This window comes from Parasteatoda tepidariorum, chromosome 2 (genome assembly GCF_982258835.1).
Source record: "Parasteatoda tepidariorum strain Cologne lab strain chromosome 2, Ptep-v5.0, whole genome shotgun sequence".
Lineage (NCBI taxonomy): Eukaryota > Metazoa > Arthropoda > Arachnida > Araneae > Theridiidae > Parasteatoda > Parasteatoda tepidariorum.
In genome coordinates, this window is record NC_141756.1 from 43,024,472 (window position 1) to 43,049,805 (window position 25,334).

General features: G+C 28.5%; 1 protein-coding gene across 3 annotated transcripts in view; it reads left to right on the forward strand.

The window, feature by feature from the left end:
* Window positions 1-25,334, forward strand: part of LOC107438596 (neuroligin-1) — a 193,902-nt gene that overhangs the window by 141,712 nt on the left and 26,856 nt on the right. For all 3 annotated transcript variants that reach the window (XM_087157250.1, XM_043053825.3, XM_043053821.3), the window contains exons 3-4: window positions 636-821; window positions 2,817-3,618. In XM_087157250.1, the coding sequence (XP_087013376.1) occupies window positions 636-821; window positions 2,817-3,618 (988 nt within the window). The remainder of the gene's footprint in view (window positions 1-635; window positions 822-2,816; window positions 3,619-25,334) is intronic.

The window sequence follows — 25,334 nt, forward strand, 5'->3', positions numbered from 1 at the left end:
CATCCATAAAATTCATTTTTACTGTAAAATAGTGTACCTTAATTTTTGCAGTAATATTTGTTAAATTAGAGTTATTCAGTGAATAATTGTAACTATTACTGTAAAAAAATTACAGTGTCTCAGATTTTTTGTTCCTTAATATGCACCGATAAAAATGGGTTTCATGGTAAGAAGTAGCGGTGCCCTGAGTGCTGGCAAGTTTTTACAGTAATTTGATCTGAAATTGTTTACAGTGTGCTAAATATAATTTTATTTGGTTATATCTTAACATTTAATGTGTTTTTAGTTTTAAAAAAAATTTCTGTTAAAAAAATGATATTTTGCAATGGGTCAAAATAAAATAATAGCGCATGCTGTTACAAAACAATATTTTATTAAAAAGTAAAACAGTTTTTTTATAAAGAGTTATTAATTATTCTGCAACCAAGCTGATTTTGTTCTCAAGAAATATTTTCTGCTTTAATTTTTTCTCATGTTTTCCCAGAAAATCTAATAAAATGTGTCTTGTCTTCTATAAATAAAGAATAAGAAACCAGGGAAAGACAAGAAAAATAGCATTGATTGAGAGTACAGTGATCTTAAATTGTCTTTAAGAGTGACACTAAGTCCTACTTTTTTCTTTCCGCTCCTTGCAGGTTTCCTTCCTGCTTTAGATGAATCTTCTCGAGGCAATTACGGTATCATGGATCAGGTGGCTGCAATGCACTGGGTTCAGGAAAACATTCCGGAATTCGGCGGTGATCCCAAAAACGTTACGGTCTTTGGTCATGGCCATGGTGCTGCCTTTGTTAACCTATTGATGTTGTCTCCTTTGGCTAGAGGTAGAATATCTTGTTATTATAGTTTCATGTATAATTAAACATTTCCAACATCTTCTTTAGTGATATAATATTGATGCTCCAGAAAGTTTTCAAAATAAAAATACCTAAATCAATAGTATATAAAAATATTTTAATAATAAAATACTTACTTTCATATTATATACTCTACATATATTTCATTGCAGGTAATTTATGCAATTTGTAATTTGTGTCGTAGGTTATTGTAATTATGATTTATTTCAACTTTATTCTTTCTTCAAGTAGTATTTCGCTCAATGCTATACTTTTATTAAATTTTTATGTTTTATGTTACCATTTCATATTATTTCATTTAAATTAAAAAAAACTGTTTTCATAAACTCTTCTTTTTCCATATATATACCAAGCAATATTCAATTGAATTTAATTTTTAATAATATATTTCCTACCTTAGTTTTCATTTATTGATTGGGTGCTTCCTTAGATTTTTGAGTAAAATATTTAGTGAATTTTGATTCATAATATTTTTTTTCAATCCCTATGCTAATTTTTGAACGAAATACATTTTAAATGATATTTATTAAAACGCACTTTTTATTGTAAAATAGTAACATCATAAATAACGTTACAAAAATATGCATGATTGAATCTAATGTTCTAATTTTATCTTAACATAAAACTATATTCACTTGTTTTTGACCATTAAATTTATTTCTCTTATCAATGTGTTTTCGTTCTATTGCAATGTATTTCATTTAAAATTGCATACATTTAGAGTGATGTGCATCAATGTGTCAGATTCATCACACAGACCTTATTTAGATTTTAAAAGTTTATTCAAGAATGTAAACGTGGTATTGATATATTGTGCATTAAAATAGGTTCGGTTAATCACAACACAAATATAAAGACTATCTTTTACGATACAAACTGGCTCAATAGCTGAAAGGATTCATGAACAGTGATTTTGATTCAAAAAATTAAAGGCATTTAAGCAGTGAAAATAATTAATGGACTTGTAATGAATGCAGTGAGGAATATAGTGATATCACATTTGTTTAATAATATTTATAAAGTTATGCTGTTCTATTATAGTTCTGCCTGTGTATTGCTTTGAAATATGTACTTTCTTTCTACCAAAAGGCGTTATTCAAAATAATATTGTACCAATGTGTACCTATGTGACTTGTACTTATTTTAAAAATCATTTCTGGCAGAAACAATCAAACAATCAACAATTTTAATTTTAATTATTTTAAAAAATCATTACAAAAAATACTAAAATTTGCTACTAAAATGTGCCTAATCAGTAATTTCTCTCAATTACTTTTATAGTGCATTTGACTCACATTGTCAAACTCAAATTTTAAACTTTATTTGAAATATAACTTTTAAAAAGGTCCTATTGATTTGTTTTCAGATCACACAATACTTTATTCAACAGAGTTAAGTTTTTACAGAGACGTGTAAAAGTTTTCAGATACTTTATATTATTATTCTGAATTGATTGCAATAAAATAATGAAAAGATGATTATTACTTTTTAAGAAAACTTTTTTTCAATACAGAAGTTAGTTATATGCATTGTTTAAAAGATTTATGTGTTTATATACTTCATAAAGTGATCTTGGAATATCTTTGACCTATACAGTTTCTTATAATTGTTTTATTCTTTTAAAGAATAAAACAGTTATAAGAAACTGTATAGGTCAAAGATATTCCAAGATCACTTTATGAAGTTTTTATAGCAAGTAACTGTTAATTTCAATATTAAATTTGCAATATTAAAATGCAAAATTTAAGAAAATATGTTCTTATAATTAAAACGTAAGAATTATGACAAATAATTATAAGCAAATAAGCAATTTCCTGAAAATCTAAAAACTTATTAGTAATAATTTGTTTTAATCATAATTGCATACATATTATACATATTAATATTATTTTTATTTGTTTGGTTCTTAAATATTTTCTTCTCTTCTTATGCTTACTAAAATAAACCTTCAAAAATTTGTAGGTCTCTTTCAACGAGCCATATTACAGAGTGGTTCAGCTCTAAGTTCCTTTGCGATTGCTAGAGATGCATTGACCTACACTCGGCAAATTGCTTCATTTTTAAAATGTCCAACAAAAGACAACGCAGCTCTTGTAGCCTGTCTTGGAAAGAGACCTGTAGAAGACATTCTTAACGCTCCCCTTAGTGTCCCAGATCACCTCATTGCTTTTGGGCCAACAATAGATGGGGTTGTGATTCCAGGAGAACCAGCCACATTGATGGAAAAGCAAAACGACATTTTTGCTCAGTACGATCTCCTGTTGGGTGTCAGTAGAATCGAGTATTATTTTACATTCTCAAGCCAAGAAGATCGTATTGGTATTGAAGTTTCTAGAAGAGATCGTTTGCTAAGAACTTTGGTTAGAAACCTATTTACGTATCATCTGCAGGAAATATTCTTAACAGTTGTAAATGAATATACAGATTGGAGTAAACCAGACCAACACCCGATAAATGTATTGGATTCTACTGCTGATGCAATGGGCGATGCTCTTGTGGTTGCTCCATTGATAAGAACTGCCAATTACCATTCAAAATTAAGACAGAAGTATCAAAAAGGAACTTATTTATATGTGTTTATGTATCAAACAGAGGAAAGTTATTATGATCAACGTAAGGGATGTATTCATGGTGAAGATGTGCCATATGTTTTTGGAGCTCCTTTGGTAACAGCATTGTCTCACTTTCATAGAAACTTCACAAAGCCTGAGAGCTCACTTTCTGAAGCTGTTATGACATATTGGACAAATTTTGTGAGATACGGGTAAGCAATTTTATGTTTGTTCATTTGTGCTTCTTTAAAAGGAGTTACATAAAAATGTTTCGAAATAGATACTATTATTATTAGCAGTTACTATTATTATTAATTGATACTATTATAGTAGATATTATTCCTATCACCAGTTTGGAAACTTCGATACGTTCCTAAACTGTGTGTACATACAGATTTGACAAGATTTATGGCGACATTCCTAATAAAGCTTTGGGATTTTTTTTTCATTGGGTCTAATGAAATCTTGAAAATGACTTTTACTATGTAATGTAATTGTATATCTTATCTGATAATATACGCAGTGGCTCAGAGAACAGAATATTCGCCTGTGAATGAGGTGAACCAATTTCGAATATCAGCTCAATTCTGCTTCTGGCTAGCACTGAACACAGTGCAGACAAAAAGTATTCTCGGTTTAGACGGATCATGGGTAAGAATCCTTCTGGTGTCGGGTTTACCGTGGAAGATTTTCGTTGTTTTCCTTTCCATGCTACGCAAATGAGGGTAAGTTCCATCAAAAAGTCCTCAACGAAGGCAAATTTGTCCCGATTTTTGAGTTTAGAAATTCCCTTGTCTTCTTGGTTGGGTTGAAAATTACAGGGCAGCGGAGTCGAACATTGATTTTCGTAAACTCAGAATCAAATTGGCTGCCTAACGCCGATCATAAAATAAAATGAAATATATAATGGACATAGATGTTTGATTGAGGATACATTTCTTACATTATTTGTTAACTGTAGTTAAATAATTCGTAATATGCAGTGGACATAACATTATTATGTATTCAATCTTAGCGTGATGGAATATTTTTTAAAATACGTATCTAATAAAAAATTCTATCTGCTAAACACTCAGTATGAAATAGTTCTTTTTTCCTTTCAAGAAGATTCATCTTTCAGTTCATTCTGTTTTCATTCAGTTTTGACACATCAAAATTTTAGTTTTTCTCATTTCGAAATGCAAAAGAGAAACTATGTAATTAATAATAAGTAATTAAAAACGCCACTTTGTAATTAAAAATGCCACTTTGTAACTAAAAATGCCCCTTTGTAATTAAAAATGCCAATTATATAAAATATTTGCATTTGTAGTCTAATATTAAAACAAAAATGAATATTTGTTTACGGTGAAAAATAAATAAATTATGTCATTCAGAAAAAGAAAGGACATTGTTTTTATTTAAGTCATTCTTTTAATATTTTTAAGGAAGAAAAGTCTTAGTTCGCGTTTTAATTATTCTAAGATTGCCAAATATATATTTATTCCAAATATATAAAATAACAACTATATAAGATATTTGCCAAATATATGAAATATATTTGACAAATATTTAATATAATTAGCATTGCCAAATATAAAACATATTTGAATTCGAAATCCAAACCTTAAAAAAAATATTTGTTTATGTCAAAAAATAAATAAAATTTGTCCTTGATAAAATGGAATGCACATTGTTTTTATTTTATGACATTCTCTTAATATTTTTAGAGAAGTTAAAAAGAAGAAAAACTTTAGCGCATGTTTTATATATCAGCAAATGACAGGTGGATCAACTCGTCCATGAAATAAGCTGCATGGCAAATCGGGAAAAGTTATAAAACCTGTTCAGCCATGTTTCAGCCGAGATAAATCTTGCATGAATTCTGATGAAAAATATTTTAGAAACATTCGATCTCTTTATAGTTTTGGGCCTCCCTAAAACATTTGGGAGCAATACAGTGGTTTTCTTGGTTGAAACGAAACTCAAAAAGAACAAATTGTGCAATATAAAATTGCCTTTGCTGTTTGTTTTTTAAAGAAATTTTAGAAAATTACTCATATTTTTTCTTGTTAAACCAAATTTACAAAACTATTTTAGACAAGGAAAAAATTTGCAACTTAAAATATTTTGTAGATTTAACATTTTTTACTTTTATGAAAACTTTAAAATACTTAATAAAAAAGCTTTTAAAAAAACTTTGCAAAGTTATTCAAAAATTTTAAATTTTTGAATAACTTAATAATTTATTTTTTCGAATTTTGGGGCTTTAAAAAATATTCTAAAAAAAACTTAAAGTTACTGCCTTAATTTTGCCTTTTATAGAAATTTACTGAAAAACTTTGAGCAAATATTTATGGTTGTTTTATTAGTAGCAGATGTTTATTGCTTTATTAGATAATAAAGATGCTTTTTTGAAATTCTCTTGGCCAGCACAAAGTATATTTAATTCCATTATTGTTTTTAAGTTTTTGTAAAGGTTACTAAATATTCTTCAAGAGCAATACAATGATTGTTCTGTGCTCTTTTGGAACACGAAAGGAAAGAAATTTCAATATAATTTGGTACAGTTATTTTATTCATTTATTTATCTTCGTAAAACTGTCTGAATATATATAACATTAAAAAAAATCTATCTGTGACATCCTAAGTTACCTCGAATTTCAAAGTCATTTTAAATATTAAAAAGAAATTATAGCTTTTAAAACTTTCGTAATTATTTTCATTTTTAAATTTCAGTAAAATATCGTTAAAAACTTTAGCTTATTTGTAGTAGTTATCCTTGTCCATAATGTTAATTATATCTCTTAATATAAGCACTTTGAATTTTTTATCCTTGATTTTAGCTCTCTCAAAAAGCTGCTGGATGTCCAAAAGCTTCTGGAAAACTCTTGTGTTTTTTTTATAGCCTCAATTAGTAAAACTAACTAAAACCCTTAAAGCGTAATGATATGTTGTTGTTTTAAAGCATAATTTTTTTTCAAGTATTTAAGAAATAATAAAAATTGATCTACAAGACCGAACTAGTTAACATTATCTGCGAAAATTCAAAACACTTTCCTTTATTATATATATATATATATATATATATATATATATATATATATATATATATATATATATATATATTATAATTTTTGTCAGATAATATTTTCATCATTAAAATAAAAAAAAACTGTTTTAATTCACTTACAGCATATAAAATATTTAAAAGTACTTTTTGGTAGTTTTAAAAAATTTTGATAGGAAAAAGTTTCAAGAAAATTAAATAATTTTAAGGTTAAGTTTCGCTTGGAGTTTACTCATTATTCAAATTTCTTTACTGCAATTTAAAAGTGCTAAATGGTTTTTATTAAACAAAAACAATCCTAAATTTAAAGTTTATATTCTTTGATGTTTTTCATAAATTAAAATGTTAAATATTTGTTCCAAGAAATGTGCTTGCTTACGATTATGTTAAATTTCATGCATGCATGTACCATTGAATTATAATTAAAACAGCGTTTAAAATCAGAAATGGTAAAAAAAAATACCTATACTCTTTTCGGTGTGGCAATGCTACATCTTCAGTAAGATGAAATACAGGAATGATAAGAACAGAGATTATTGAATTCTGACTGAAGTTACAGCATTCAAAAGAGTTAAATCAACAATTTAAGGAGTCAGTCAATTAAAAATTTATAATTTCCAAAAAAAGCAATAAAGTCATTAACAGTAGACATTTTCTTTTTGATGATGTAATAATCTTCCCAAAAAAATCCAGGTCAGCAAATTAAATATATTTATGAATAAAATAAGATGAAGCAAATTGAGCCTATGACCTTCTGATCAGTCATGATTTGCCATGAGCGAACGGTGGAGTTCTTAGCTCTTGACGTAGCTGTAATGTTCTGTGAACCCATATTTATGAGTTGTTTTATTTATTTATTTATTTTAATTATTTTTCTTTGGTCTGATGTATGACAGTCCAATTGGCATGGAATTTTGTATTTTCCCAAGTTGTTAACGCATTCAAATGAGAATTTGAGATTCGAGAAACTGATTTTTTTTTAATTCAGAGGAAAGATAACTTGGAAATTAAATTTTCAAAAGAATTTTCGATGAGGAGAATTTGAAAAGTGTACCAAACAAATCACAAAAGTGAGCACTGATTTTTAATTCGTGATTTTAAACGTTGTTTTCATTGGCAATTTTTTCTAGCACATATAATTACTCTCGTAATTTTATTCACGTGCTAATGTTACTCACATTGCTTTAATTTAAAGGAAAAATAATTTAAAGTGTCACTTTTTGCATTTACTAACACCAAAAAACGCTTGACAAAGCAAGCTTTTCATTAAAAATATCTCATTTATGAAGAACTGGTTGACAAAATTTACATTGCATATGCATACTTACAAAAAAATTTTAGTATTATACTTCTTGGAGTAATTTTAGTATCTTACTTTTAATCATTGTTCACTATTAGTACTAAAACGATGAAAAATTAATAAATTTACTTACTTTTACAGCTTGATGAACTCAAAGATAAAATCATATTTTAAAGGAAAAAAATCATATAAATAAATCGTTTCCTTAAAAAAAATATGTAACTTCCTGATGTAATCAAAACAACGGATAAAACTTTCTAGTCACAACCCACAAAAAAGCAATCGCATTTATTACTCCCGTTTGGTAGATATGTTTACTCTTGATAGTAATATTTATTTTAAAGGAAAAATGTTTCGGAGAAACGCAAACAGATTTATGTATCAAGGGCATTTCAAAGATTTATCATTATCTACTGAAATTAAATAACAAAGATAAAAACTGAAATAGAACAGTTTTTATAAAAATAATAACACGTTTATACCTGTTATTATTTATTATGTTGTTATTTATTATTATAAATAATATAACACATAGCTACAGCCTGTTAACACGCATATTCGCTTTTACTGAAGTTGACTGCAAGCTTAAAAATCGTTATCTAAAATAATAATTTTAATCAAGCTCATTTAAATATTTAACTTCTTTTAAACAGATTATCAGTGCGTATATTTTAATAATTATAAATACAGGTGCCTATAAAATCGAAGAAAAAAAGGTTTATAAAATAAAGCTCGTAATCAAAGCAGTAAGTTTCATTTTTTTTGTTATTTCTTCATTTAAGTTTTGCAGTTATTTAAATTACAAACAGTAAATGAATCTTTAAAGCTTTAACTAGAGAGGTTAGTTATAAAAGATTTAAGAAAATATTACATTCGTGCGAAAATGTAATTAAATAAGATATTCCTTATTAATCAAGCACTTTTTGATAAATTTATAGACCTCACAGTTTTAAGCATTTCTTTTAAAAATTTTTGTGAATTTTGTCGAAGGAAACGCCCGAACTTACCGTAACTTTCCAGCCTTAGCTCATATATTATGTGATTTAAGAAGGTTTGGATTTCCTTAAAATCTTAACTCTAATCTTAAAATCCAATGTTGAATATGAAGTTGTTTAAAGTATACTGAATTGTATGTTTCTATTCGATAAATTAGTTAAATACATGATTAGATTTTTAAACACTCAGTTTAAATAGTTAAAAAAATTAAAATTGGTTGAAGTAAGAGATTCTTTCATTTAAATAAATAATCTCAAGAAACTGTGGAAACAATAAGATATTACCTGAGTAAAAACTTCATTCGCTTTCAAAATATATAAATATCAAATAACAGTCGACATGTTTCTAGAGTTTCAAAAATTCAAGACTTGCCAGAAGTGATTTGAAAATTTGACGTAAAATAATATTAGTTAAATTAATTTAAAATTTAGACTTAAGGAACACGATAGATATTTGCGTTATCTGGAAATCCAGAAATCATCAACTGCTACACATTGTTGGAATCTTGGTCATAGATTCACTTTCCACAATTCCAAAATTATTTCCACACCAGTCACTAACAGTTCATTTTAATGCCTTAGAATCTTATCTCCTTTATAGAAATGCTGATTCCCTAGTTAACGAAATTAGTTCCTCTCCATAGCGAGTAGAAATAAATTTTTCTCTGATTTGCATCTTTCGGCCACTGCTGTTCCTCTTGCTCTGCTTCGAATTTTTTTCTCTCTTGGCTACTGTGGTTTTTTTACTGTGGTCTAGTTATGTTTTTTACCTTTATCCTTTTAATTATTCGTTATTAGCGTTTCATGCTTTATTTCAAATCACTTTTGTTGCTTCTCTTTTACATCTGGCAAGTCTTAAAACGGTGCCTACTTTTAAAGCGTCGAAACGCGTCTTGAAACAGTCTTGATAAAAATAAAATAAAGCATATATTTATAAAATTATATTTTTATAAATATATGCTTTATTTTATTTTTATTCATTGAAAATTAGTAATAATAACATTGGGGACGGAGAGTACGGAATTCGCATGGAATTCGCATTTTTTATCATGAAGGGGACTAACGGTTTTCTTTTTAATCATTTGAAAATAAATAGGAGGTTGTAATATTTAATGAATATTAAAAATTGCAAAGCAGCTTTGAGCAAGATTTCCCCTCATCTGGAAAATTACAAAACGGTGTAATCATCTATGATTCGGTTAGTAACGTACATAACATTCATATTTTTAAGTTAAAAATGAACTTATAAATCATTATTGAAGCATTGTGTTACATCGACTGATTAGAAATAGAGCTTTTTTTAAAAGATATAATAAAGGGAATTTAAATTAAAAATTTCGGTAACATTATTATAATACGACATTAGTCCCAGTACTGCATTTTGAATACTTATTATATAATGATTTATATGGAGTATTTAAAAAAAAGCATCATTTACGGATTAGCTGTATAAAATTGTGAATATATACTTAGAAAAGTATACTCTGTTGCTGTAACGTGTTTTTCATTGATAAGAAAAAAGTAAACTTAAGAAAGAAAAAAATTTAATCAAAATTTTTCTTTCTTGATAACATTAAATTATATTACATTAAAATTACATTACATTAAATTACATTAAAAAAACATTTTGCTTATTTTACTTTTCCTTTCAGCTTGATTTTAATGAAATATTATTTTGTCAAATGCGATAAAAATGGAAGGATTATAATTTCAAACTGTTTTCATTTCATTTTATTTATTCCGAATGTGCTATTCTTTTCCCAGGTAAATTACGTATTCTGTCGTTACAACGAATTCATTAAAATTAGCAAACTTAAAATTAGCGCAACTTACAAGAAGAGCTGAGGTTGATAATGATAATTGCTATCCAGGGAGCATTTGACCTCATCATTATTAGGAGTTTAAAAAAAGAAAAGTCTTTTTTTTTTTACAAGAGTTCCAAATTATTTTTAAAAAGTAGTTTTGAGGATAGATCAGTGTGAAATTGCATGCACTTATTTAATAAGATTAAAATTAAGGTAAATTCGCATTGGCAAAGAAAAAGTATGATTAGGAAAATATCTTTATCTTCAATTTATCAAAACATATTACTTTACTTTCCTCTCATTGCAACATGATCATAAGGAAATATGCATCTTTATTTTCAATTTATCTAAACATATCACTTAATTTTACTTTCCTCTCATTGCGAAGAGTTCAAAAATTATTCTTAAAGAATAGTTTTTAAGAGAGATCGGTGTGAAATTATCTATTCTCACTTAATAATTAATCTCACTTAATAAGCTTAGAAATAAGATGAATTTACATTGGCAAAGAAAGAGGATGATTAGGAACATATATCTTTATTTTCAATTTATTTAAACATATTATTTTATTTTACTTCCCTTTCATTGAAACACGATAAGGAAATATGCATCTTTATTTTTAATTTATCTAAACATATTACTTTATTTTACTTTCTTTTCATTGGAACATGATTATAAGGAAATATGCATCTTTATCAACAACAAATTAAGTAAAATTATCAACTAAGCGCAACTTTAGGAAGAGCTGAGGTTGATAATAATAATTGCTATCCATGGAGCATTTGACTTGATAATTATCAGGAGTTTAAAGCAAGAAAATTTTTTTCCATGACTTCAGAAATTATTCTTAAAGAGTAGTTTCTAAGATAGACCAGTTCGAAGTTACTTATTCTCACTTAATGAGTTTAGAAATAAGATGAATTTACATTAGCAAAGAAAGAGTATGATTAGGAAAATATCTTTATTTTCAATTTATCTAAACATATTACTTTATTTTACTTTCCTTTCATTGCAACATGATAAGGAAATATGCATCAGCCAAATGATATGGAAATGGGAGGCTTATGAATTTAAATCATTTCTATTTTGTTTAATCCATTCAGAATGAACTATCCTGTGTCCAAGCAAATTATGCATCATGTCCTTACAGCGATTTCCTTAAAATTAGCACCTAAGCGCAACATTCAGGACAGGCTAACGTCGATAATGATAATTGCTCTTCTGGAAGCATTCGACCCGGGGATCACCGAATTAATTTGCAAGTAATTTTCCAGTAATTACTTTCTCGTGCGGAAGAATTTTGTGTCCCGGAATTGTTCATATTTTAAAAACACCAGATTTTTCTCCCTTGTGTGTTTTCTAGATATTTCCTTGAGAAGGTTTAATTGGTAATTGACAATACTTATTTCAGCCATTAATTTCGACAATGGCACCTAACTAAAATAAAATCTGTCTGGACTTTGTAATAAAATAGAATGCAATTAAAGTTAATTGGTTCCCATTTCAGTGGAAAATATTCGATAGTTGTATTAATGAGCAGCAAATGAAGGAAAATGGTTTAATTTAGAGAGGAAAATAATAATTAAGACTGTTAATTGACTATAAGCACTGATGTGCAAATTAAAAATGGAATATTATGGTTATTTGAGTATTTATTGTTTATTTCTTACATATACTGAAAACATGCAAGGAAATATTTATTTTTAGCGGAACGATAAGATTTTTTTTATTGAAATTGTAGTATACTGCTTATTGGAATAGTTAGTTAGATATTAAGCAAATGATAATAATTGCATTCGCCGATAAAAAAAATTCAAACAAAATGGCGTAAAATAATGTTGTTCTATCCAGTGCCGTATTAGACAGATTTAGCTGTCTATTATGTTATATCTGATTCCGTTAGTTTAAATTGCATTTTACATAAATGCTTATTTTATGCTTGTTTATGCCAAAACCAACAATCAAAATTTGTGAAATTAATTTACTTTTACTCTTCAATAAGAAATTATCAAGTGAAGGAACCATTGTTTGGTGTTGAACATTACGTTGTATTGTAAACTATAATGCTTAAAATTTTGATATTACGAAACGATACGTGAAGAGATGATAGATTTCAAAATTATTTCGTGAATTTTAAACTGTAAAATATGTTCTAAAAATACCATACCAGCCACCCTGTAGCCAGTAGAAATGCACCTACAAAGCTGATTTTCAACTTGGTGAAAGGGTCACATTTGTTTATAAATTTAAGATGAACTTCTTTTTGCGTTGTTTTCGTTGTTTAAAGTTATTGTAATTTAAAGTGTTTTTTCACAATTTTTTTTAATTTTTTTTCTTTTAAGCAAAGATTACTTATCAATTTCAGTAAAATAATATTCTTAGTTCTTCTTGAGATCTTTATTTCAAGACTTCGCGTTTGAATTTTTGAAAGTAGAAAAAGAGAGAGAACAGACGCTACCAAGTATAATTATTAGCAATTATATTTTGTTTTTTACAATTAGAGAAAAAAAACATAATTTGAGATGAAAAAAGATTTTCCGCTTTAATTGTTATAATACCGTAAGGTTATGCTATAAGGTATACATCATAAAGAATTAAACATACTTCACTTTCATTAATTTTCATTTTGTCACACAATTTGTATTCCCAAGATCTTTTTCAAATACAGTTGATTTTTTTTTATATTTGGAAAATATTTCATTCCGATACAATTAATATTTTAAAATATTCCTGATTTAATACACAAAATGTTATTATTTAAAGAAAAAGAATATTGGAATTTAATTAAGAAACAAACGAATATGATATATAAACAATCAAGGCAGCCGGTGATGCGAGTGAACAGGATGTGGTGGCTCGGAATTCTAATAAAAATTAAAAAAGATAATAAGTGACTTTGTTTTGCTTATTTTATTGTTGTCAGAATTAAACTTTACATAATAATGACCCGCTGTTACATATTTTTCCAACTTGAAGGAATCAAAAAGTACACTTTTGATAATATTATAAGAGAGAAATGAAATGAAGTATTTTCTTGATGTGCATTGATTCATATTTTAATTATACAAAAATGTGGAAAATGAAATTCCTGTATGTTATGACAAGAGGCCTGCTAAGGTTAAAAAAAATCATTTTGCATCTAGTTAATAAAAAATTATAATTGAACAATTTTGTTCAGCCTATTATTCCAAAAGAAAATGTCTGAATTCCATTTAAAGCACATTCAGATTTATTCAATATTTTATTTAGTTTTGACTTAAAATAGTTTCATTTTTCTTATTTATTTTTCCTAAGCATGTAGTTTCAATTTTTTCAGTAAAGCATAAACAAAAAAAAAACTCTATTTATTGTTAGAATCGGAATAAAATATTGACTTTATTCTCAAAAGCAATAGTAGATTATATTTTTGCACGTTGTAGTAAATAAAGACATACTTAAATTTTATTTTTCTTGAAATATGTTATTTTACCTCTAGCAATATTTTGCATCAAATTTATATAAATCAATTTCCTTTGAAACGTAGAAATGCCTTACTTCAATTTATATTTCCAGACATTTCTTATGGTTTCGCATACATATCTCCAGAGTTGGAAAAAAGGCTTAGACTCATAAGCTGTTTTTGCTATTTCGGAGCACGGGACTTAGCTCAATGTCGTTTTCCTTTCGAATGCAATATCAAAGTTAAAGAAATGCTTTTTAAAAGGTACAAGAACACATCTGTTACGTCTTTCGAATTTCTGCAAATCTTATGCTTTTTAGTTGATCCTTGGTTTGTGGTGGTTTCAGATCAGTAAGTCCTTTTAAAGTTAAGATGGATTTGCCCTTGCACACCTCTGGATTCTAGTTTGAAAAAAAGTATAAATTGCAATTTTTTGTGTGCCAAATTCCTTTTCTTGAAATCGGTTTCTTTCAATCTATTGGAAAGCCCTTCCTTATAACTCCAGAAGACATTTTTTGACCTGAAATATGGCCTTAAGTTCGCAGTTTCTTACACGAAAGAAATAAGGCAGAAAGAAAAAAAAATGACAGAAATGAAGCTGTTATTTTCTCTTTCTCAATGCCAGATTCTTTTTCATATATATCTAAAAAAAGATTTTCCATATATTGTATGTCTTCTCACAAGTTTGAGAAAAAAGTATTATTTTTGAATCCCTTTAAGTCTTTTCAAAATATTTCTTTTTACTCGTAAAATATTTTTTTTTCTCTCTGCGACCCTGATTTAAACAGGTTGTTTTAAGATGGAAGCCATTCATTTTTATTTCAGATCAAAGTCAATTCAGCACCCAATGCTTCATATATCAACACGTGAGAAACTAGAGGTTAGGAGTGTTTTTTGACAACCTCTGAGTTATAAGCGAATTGAGATCAAACGAAATATATATTCCTAAGCCCATTATAACAGCTTCTAAAAGTAAAGAAAAATAAACTATTCTCTCAAGCTCTCTTATAGTGCATTCAAGAAAAAATGTAAAACTTTTCCTTTTTACTGATTTTTAGTGCTTTTTTGTGATCTACTCTGTATCTACAAATTATAAATGTTAAGTTCTTTTATTATGTTATGTTCTGTCCTGTAGTTTTGCTTTTAAGTAGCAAGTAGGTATCTATTGTCCGGTTACCAATTCGTACATATGTATGCAGTCTTTATTAAAAGTCTTAGCAAAACCCTGTTTTTTAAGAAGTTTCCAAACAGGAGGTACCGTTTCAATCCAAAATTCAATTCAAAATAAACATCATTGTTAATGTACGTAAAAATGCAACACTTTATTTATGTTCATACAAAAAAAGTTTGCTTTCATCAAAGTGCCATCCCTTTGTGCTTTATAGGACTTTTAATACGGTGAGGCATTTGTTTGGTCAATTTTTTAAAGTTCAGACTGAAAGTATATACGAGCTTAGAAGAGCCTTCTATAGGTCTTCAGTCTTGGTTAGCATCTGCTTATGGTCTTTCTTGATCTATTTAATCCCCGTCTGTTGTATTGGCGACAATACGGATACTGTGGTAGCCACTCGATTTTGTAATCGTGTGAGCACCTTTTTTGCTTTTCAGATAATTACTATCTAGCTTGAAAGTATACTTAAGATCATTATCTATTATCGTTTTGAAAATCTCGACAATGGCTCAAAATCCATGTTCCTGTTGAATAGTCTGTTATTTAATATGTTTTGTTACACTTTTTGGTGTATTATTCTGTATTTTTTTAATAAATCACGATTTTGAACTCCAGTTATGCATCCCCACAAGGTGACACTGCCCCCACCTTGCTTACTGCAGACACTGCATAAGTGCTTGTAAGAAGTGCTTGTTCGTATGACAGCGCAGAGAGAGGGGCATCGAAAAAGTGAAATTTATATTTGTTGATCTGGAGAATTATATTCCTGTACTAAGAAGTGATACCAAAGGCTTATACCATATACCATAGGTTTTATAATATATATATTTTTTAAGTAACGCGCCAATAGCCTATGAGACACTAACGAAAAGGAGGCCTTCAGTTTTCGCACAACTTCCGGAATGCTAAATCATATATTACGTTTGCTTATTTTCACAATAAAATTGTCCGCACGATAAATGCTTGTATTAGTCTAACCAGTTCATTTTATTGTAATGTTTTCACTTATTTGTGGACTTTCAACAGTTCGACGCACTATTTCGACTGATTTCTTCAGCGATTGAGCCTTTTCTTGCTAAAGATATCCCTTTTGTTTTAAAATAATAATTTGACTGCACATGCTTCGACACTTAATTCAGATGTCTTATTACGTATTTGCTAGCAGTTGTAGGTTCCTCACTCAGTTAGTAAAAGTAAATATTTCCCAGTCAAATGACACCAATTAATCTCTAATTCTATCTATACACGAACTTGATTGAACGCACATGACGACGAACATGGTTACCATAGAAGTTAAAAAAAAGGGGCTGTAAGTTTTTTTTTAAACACCACTAGTTATCCTCAATCCAAAAACAAGAATTGTTGTCAGTTGTAGTGTGGAAGTTTAAGGAGTGGGATAGCACCTAAAAATGGTATTAGATGCTTAGGCGTGGTTTATAGGTGAGAGTTAAGTGCATTATTACATTTTCTAAATATAAGGGAAAGTAACAAAAAAAATAAGAGGTAAAAGTAATCCCTCAAACCATATTTTTAAAATACTGCAGTTGAGAATATTAAGAATTATTTTAGTTTATGCTTTGAACGTCTTCTTTTTAGGATTCATTTTTTTCATTCTTTAATTTACATAATATGCGTATTTTTTAGTAGGTTATGCTATGGCTTACAGTTTTGCTTTTACTTAAAACTGCAAAAAACATTTTTTAAGTCATCAATTGGAACTTAAGTTATCACTGTTGACTAGAAAAAAAAAGTTGACGACCGATTTCAATGACTTGGGGAAAAAAATAGTTTTTTCGGATTACTACAATTAGCCTTCTAACGCGTACCCTAATTCGAGAATAGATCATCTACTACGAAAAAAGTACAGTTATAGTCAAAACTACCAAACATCATAAAATTTGCCGTGCTTCTGGCTCTATCTGAAAGCTAAAAAGCTCGATAATTCTTACTGAAATGGTTTGGTAATGATTTTCGTGAAAATAACAATTAAATATAATTTCATAATCTGCGATAAAATTTGGTAAATGTGGTAAAATTTCATAAATTTATCATGATACTTTAAAGCAAGGAATAAAAAACCATTTATTTTGTTAAATTTACTTTTCAGTTTCGTATTTTTCCCTAAATGTGTAAAAATAACTATAGTTTTAAAAACCAGAATTTTCGGTTAACCGTTAATATATGAGTCGAAAAATACAAAATTAATGGTTTAAATACATTATATTTTGATTTTATTAGGCAAGGATGTGGTTCTTTCTACCAGAAATATCAATACCATACCGTACGATAATTTTACCAAAATTTTATTTTCAGTGTATTGATCAATTACACTGATTTGTTTTAAGTCGATTGCAATGAAGCTACAAGGCTCATTGCAGTAAACAAATCTATCCTAATTGATTAATTTCGACAGACAATTAATTAATTAGCCTACAAATACTGATATAGACAAGAAATAAAATCTTTAATAACTATCCTGGAGCTCTTCAAAGTGATGGCGACATTCGCAAAGTACTCAAAAATTAAGATAAACTAAATTAAGATGAAAATAAGATAAGGGAAGTATGCCTCGAGTATCGTCAAGCACTGTTTTTTTAAATGCTACATAATTCACTTAGATTATATGTTTATATTATTTTAGTGAGAAAATCTGTTTTTTATAATTATAAAAGTGTGAATTGAAATTAATCAATTATGTCTTGGACAAAGTTAATTGCAATAATAATACAACTTCCAAGTGATCATGGGTATACATTATAATTCGATTGGCTATGTACTCCTGAAATTAAAAACTGTTTTTTTCCGATGGTTGAATTAAAAAAAATACAGTTCTGTCTCGGGAACTCTTTAAAATCTGAATTGGTAGGTTTCTTAAAAATGTCTGAGATCGACACCATCATCGGGGAATATAAATCCGGAAAACAGGATATAGCAATCGAATTTTACTCCCTTTTTTCTGATGTTTTTTTTATATTTCTTACCTAAAGCTAAAGGCATGGTTGAGGAATCCAAGGGATGCATGATCAATATTTTTGCCGTTCGAGATATCGGTAATCAATAAGCTCCACGAAAAAAAAAGTTAACAGAATGAAAGTAAAGTTGAAAAAATTAGGGAACGAAGGATTGGAGGAAAAAAAGGCGTACTATACGAAGACATTATTTTCAGATTGTAAGATCCTTTTTGCTATGGCCTGCCGCCCTTAATCGTAAAAGGCGACAAAAATCGATTATTTCCCTCTTGGCTATTTTTTCGACACGCCACGGCGCTTACTTGTATTTTCTTTTGCGCAATTTCTCAAGGAGTTTGGACACACAAGTTGTTATTTGGTTTTCGTCGGAACTGTATGACTATGTCGTAGAAGTGTTTTGTTTTTATCTCTTTGGTATCAATTGAGGTTTTCATAGCTTATAGGCAAAATAAATATAAGAAAATAAAAGCTGTTTTTTTTTTCGTTTAATAATTAGTTCTCTTATTTACAGGCATTTTAAAATAAGGAGAAGTATCATTTCTGACCGGAATCGGAACTAATATTATTTTACAAACGTGAGGGAAGTAAAATTCATTGTTTCAGCAGATCTCTCACTAAGCAAAAGTCTATCTAGATGTATGTTTGCCAATAACTCGAGAACGAAAACACCGATTTGAGTCGTGTTTTTATTCTGCAGTTAGACAATTTTAATGGCTTTCTGAAACTAGCAAATTTTTTTGCAAGTAATCTTCCTCCTAGTGTAATTCGGATGCATTATCAAGATACGAAATTTCATTGATGAAGACAATTATTGTAGATTAAAACCCGCACTGCTTTGGAAAACGTTTTTCTTTTAATTTAAAAATTAAGATCCGATGAAACCACTGGAGATAATTATATATTCTTAAAGCTCTCTAAGCTCACAGTCTAAATGCAAAAGTAAAGGCGTGCAGGATAACATAAGTTATAGAAAATCGGCTAAATACTATAAATCGTCAGTAATTTTTAACAGTAATATTCTTATTCTTATTCATTCAAACAGCATTTCAATTTGAAGGCTTTAAAAGTTTTCAGATTCTAATAATATAATGTGTTTATATACCAATGATTGATGATAATTAGTTCTTAAAATGTCATTTGAATTCAAAATTTAAGCTTTAAATTTAATATTATTATTCTCTTTTTTTATTTCTAATAGCAGATTATGAACAGTTACAGCAGAAAACAAGTGAAAAGAAAGAGCACAGAGTACAAAAAAAGGCTGAAACAGTGTTCATTAATCTAACATATCTCTAGCCACCCAATAACACTCGGTGAGAAAAGTCTTGCCCTGAGCAGGAGAGTGGAGTAGATATGCGGAGTCCATGGCCTCTCCAGAGCTGCACAGAGTGCATATCAGAGAATGAACAATTTTGAGTCTATAAAGATGGTTTCTTAGGCAGGCATGCCCGATGGCTAGGCGGAATTCAGCCATTGCTGTACGCCTTGGGCCATTACACAAATAAGGGATGTCATTTTTTCAGGAGTTTTGAGAAACACAGTTGTAAAGATCTACCTGAGCACTGGCTTTAATAGATATTTTAATAAGATTTTTAATTTTAATTTTTTGCGTAATTAAAGCAACCTTTTTAGACAGGAAGTCGGCTTTCTCGTTGCCTGGAACTACACAGTTGGTAGAAGCGCACTGGAGTACTATAGATCTCTCAAGTGATACTAGGTTTCTAAGATAACGGCAATCCAATATGCCCTGTTATTGTTAGAAACGGTAGCTAGCTCTAGAATTGATGAGGATAACAGCTCTTGTGATATATTATAAAGATAAAGATATATTAAAGATAAAGATATATTATTATTCTTGAAATGAAAATATAACAAGCCTTTTATAAAAAATTCTGTTCTTTTTGGTTATGGAGACCACGAACAAAAGCTAACCAACATGGAGAACAACGTCAGGCTTTATATTTCACAGGACTAGATGCCGATAATACACATAGGTCTGCCGTTAAATACATAGTGAATAATACATAATATCGTGAATATTATACATAACGATAATTACTGGAAACAATATTTTTGTGAATGTTGCTAATTTTTATTTCGGTATTGGCTAATGTAAATATATTATTAATTATCTCATTTGTTAAAATATTGTGATATACTTTTAACAATGTATTGCGAAATTCATATTTGCTCTTACAAATTTTTAATATTCGTGCGAGTGACAACTCGAAAAAGCAATTGTCAACACAAGGTTCTTATCACCGATAATAAGAAGATTAGACGCTTAGCACTAACGGCATACGTAATACCCAAGCGTAAACTAGGTATTTGAATACTCTTATTTAAGTCTAATATCAGTAATGTCTCCCCTTCTCGATTTAAATACTAAGAAAATAAAACTTTATATTGAAAATGTATTTTCCAACTAGGCTTAAGAAAGTTTAATAGAACTGGTTGACGAGTCAAAGTTCATTTTAATTACCGACTAAACGTGTCAAGTAAATGTAAATAGTAATTTTAACTTCTTAACATAAATACTTATTTATTTGGTTATACTCTCTTTCACTTCTTCAACAACGCTGTTGGAGATTATCAACTAATAATAATAGGAAATATCAATGAAAACAATATATTTATTCTAAGATAACGTAACGTACAGTATTCCAAAACAAAAGTGTTTTTTTTTTACATAAACAAAAATAAACAATGTTCAAAATTCAGATATTCTGCAGTTTGCTTATGCGTACAGCAACAAACACCATTAAATATTTTTTTTTATATATTTTTTTTTTGCTATAAAATGTATTATTTACTGTATCACATCTGTGTTTTCTTTTAACTTAAATAAATGTATGTATAATTCCAATATGCGATCTACTTGTGAATTAGACATTTATTATTTGAATAGTTTAATTTATCTTTTTACAGAAAATAAAGAAAAATATTAGTGTACAGAATACGGCTATTATTATAATTGTTACTTATTCTTTCTAAAAAAAATCGTAAAAATCAAGGGAAGGGAGTAAGTTGTTTGACACTGGTCATTTTTTAGGTTAAATATGCCATTGCCCGATATTTCTTCCGCAGTTTTTAAAGGGTAAGTGCCACATCCTGATTTAACTTGCACTGTTGTTATTTTAAGGTTAAATATCACTTCCCGGTATCCTCTACACTGAATACTTTTTAAGGTTAAATACAGTTACTCACTGTAGTTTCTATACTGCTGCTTTTCTTTTTGTTCCTGAAAATAAATCACAACAAATAAAGTATCCACGCAAGTGGATCGCATATTAAGACAATACCAGAATTTGCAACAGTTAATGTCGTTTAGTATCAACGAAAACAAAAAAATAAAATTAATTGGCCTGAAAAATACCCTGAAATGCCCAACATCTGAAAATTTAAGAAACAAAAGTTCAAACCATTTTCTTTTGCACAATATGAATTTATACTTACTTATTCCCTTGTATTATTTAAATCTCAAAATACTGTGCATGATTTTAAATCTCAAAGTTCTCGAAATGTTTTTTATTTATAAAGACAGATCAGCTGGTCGCCGATGGTGGCTAGTTATAGAAAATAAAACTTTATAATGAGTAAACAAATTAAGATTTAAGTCAAAAAACAAATGAAAATTAATTTTTGTTTAATCTTTTGAAGGAATTTGTTTTTAGTTATATAACAATTAAAATGTTTATTTTAAAAACAGTTTATATTCGTCACTGATTACCTACTGAAATTGAAAGCCTAATGTCTAACATAAATTGTATTAAATGCTACTTTATATCTAAATCTATACTACAGTAATTAGAAAGTGACGAAGATTCTAGATAGCAAATTGATAATAACCTTTTAAAAAGTGCTGTATTGAGATCCTTTTACATATAAAAAAAACTCGTTGAAAATGTTTTGAACAAAATTGCTTCCTCAAGGCACAAGATAAAAAATGAAAGATTTTAATCAGTTTCTTAATTGTGTATGCCTTGCGGTGAAATGAAAATTAGAAAACTTTAAATCAGCAAACTTTAGAATAGTTGCCAAAAACGTTAATTTTTTTTAAAATTTTAATTTCTGCACGCTTATATATTTTTTTATGTAACATGCTTAGTGTTACAGCAAAATTATTGCGATATTTCCAGATTTATTTCTGAAATTTTTTTTAAATGATGAGAACTTAATCTCCCTAGTTTAATCACGTTATTTACAAGCTCTTTGCTTTACTAGGAAATGTATCCAAACTTAGTTTAAATTTACAAAAAAAAGTTTGTTTTAATCCACATTATACCTTTGATTATTAAAATCTCGAAAATTATTCTAATAGAATATTTTTTTATTTTAATTGCGAATCATAATTTTTGTACTTGTCAGTGAACAAGAGGTTTCAAATGCTGTATATTTTTATTAACTAATGCTAATTACAGTTTACTTATTTCTAAATAAGGTAAAATCTCTGAAAAATAAGTATATATTGAACCATAATACAGGAAAAAATTTTTATAATCGTCATTAATATTTAAATTGAACAATATGTTCGTTCATATTAATCATAGCATCATGCATTTAAAATTATGTTATATGATTCAACTAAGTCCAAAATATTGAACATTGTTCATCATTGTTTATCATTTATGAACTCAATGCATAATGGTTTAAGCAGAAAATAGCATAAGTATACTTTTATAATGTAAAAGAGAAATGATTTACAGACATTCTCAGAAATATAATTCTCACTTTTGACGTTTCAGTAATCCTTGAGAAGTATTAAGTTAGTTTTGAGAATCATTTCGTCGCGAAATCACATGATTTGTGACGAAATGCGAACACTCAACTGTATGACATAAATGCTTCTACTCGAAACTTCATCGCAGTGCATTGTGGTATATTGTTAATTAGAATTATGAAACTAGAATGAAGACTAGAGTCTAGACCAAAAAGAACCTTGGAGTTGACTTCATACTAGGAAGTTCATGGGTTCGAATTCAGTTTCATCACTCTGTTCTATCTGTCCTTGAGTAGTTCAGGCGAAATTTATCCTCGTATATGGTGACTACTATGAAGTTAGCATCATTAGGCTCTAAGAGAGTGTTTTCACTTTAAAAAAATGGAATGACGAAATATTTCTTTAATTTGTACGAAATTCGTTTCCTCAAAGAAGTGGCGACAGTTATTTCTTCACTTTTCAAAATGCTTGCTTACATCACCTTCTAGGAAACTGTTTCGTCAAAAATAAAGACAGTTTTGCAAACTTTGAATATGCATTTTTTACAGTAGTACCACTTTAATGTAATTACTAAGTATTGTGTTAAAAACTAAGCGCACATAGTAATTATATTAAGGATTCCAAAAGTTTAAATAAAAAAAATGTTTATTTTAAATATAATGTAGCAGATGCATGTCACAATTAAATAAAAAGGATCAAAGGGATTGTTGTGAAAAAACTTTTCCTAACTTCTATTAAAAACTTTTTCCAAACAAATCCTGATAAATGACAATCGAAAACTTCAAAAGAAATATTTTTCCGACAGTAAATCTAGAATAAAATGAGTTGTTAAAAATTTATGATGCTCGGAATCTGTTATTTATTACAAAGAATACGTATTAAACTTTAATTAATTGATGCATGAGCCGTTACAATTTCTTTTCCTATAAAACACGGAGAATGAAGAAACCATTTATCACTCTTCCAGCAATCACTAAGTGCGCCGTAGGGGTAATAAAATACCTCAATTTAATTTGAAAAAACTACATGTGATTCGAATGAAAGCAGCTTCGACCACCTCTCTTTAAACAAATGGCGCTGAAACTTGAAACTTTCAAAAGAGAGCACTTACCATCAATTATGTATCCTTACGTAAATAATCATCATGTTTAAGGTGCCTTAATGTTCCACATTATGCCAACCTCTATATCTTAACTAACTACACCATTTTGCACCTTATCTTTTGCGTAAAACTCATTTTTTAAACTTTCATCATTCTAAAGAGAGTAAAAAAATAACATATTCTATAAGTTAATTAAACACTAGAGGTCGGCAGAAGGTCATAAAAGAGGAACATCACATGTAATGAAACGTAAAACATGGAAAATTATAATTCTTCGTCGCCTGGTCGTAATATCTGTAACGACATTAAGGAAAACTATCTTGATGAATGGTGTAATTTATTGCTAACACGCTCTCTTCTCTGTAAAGAAATCATCCATTAAGCTTATCGAGTGGAATAGGAGATGTTTGGGTCATATCTTGAAATTTTATGTGCTAAGTCGGCAATATGATAACTCTTTACAACTGGAATGTTTTCAGAATTCTTTGGTGTGCTTATGATTTCTTTTGGTGTTGGATATGTTCCTTTAGGGGTTATCTGCAAACTAACGTGTCTGCATTAAATAAATATTGATCCGGCTTATCAAAATTAATATTTATATTGATACTTAGCAACGCTTAATGTTTCTTCACAGACAGAAATAATTATTTTCTTGACTGCTTAGAAATAAAAATTTTAAAATAAAAAAATGCTGCAAAGTGTAATCTTTACACTGTTAGAAATTTCATTCTAAAATTAAGGGGACAATAATCGGCAGCAGTTTGTTCATTTGATTAACCATAAAGTTTGCGGTTAGGAAATTGTTTTTTGTTTATATTTACTGTTTTAATATCGTTTGAAACTGGCACAGTTAAAAATACGGGAATACAAAACTCTGCAGTTTTTAACCCATTAGCAATTTGGTTAGTTTCAAAAACATTAAAATTAAATTTAAATGAGCATTGAAGCTACGTGGTGCTGCGCCATCTATGCGTAAAAGAAAGTTTCGTATTCTAACAGTCCAGGGCCACCAACTTAAAGTACAGGATACCTGAAACTTTTCATGAATTGAAAGAATGAAAGAAATTTTGTGGTATCAAAACTGAGATTCGAACCCCTGTTCATCCAGTCGTCAGATTGATTGATTAGCCCTCTGAGCTACACTATGTAAGTTATGTCTACTTAACTGTGCAGAAAAAATGACTTCTTTAGGTGGGCATAGTTGGCTACTATTTAATTATGTTGTTAAAGAGCCTAAGGTATAAGCAATCAATAAGCGTTTTTTCTCCCACTTAACATTTGGTATATTATCTTTTTTATTGTTATTTGACTGTTTTGGTTGAATATGGTTAAATAAAAATTGAATAAATTGCTATTCAATCATTTTTACCGAGAAATG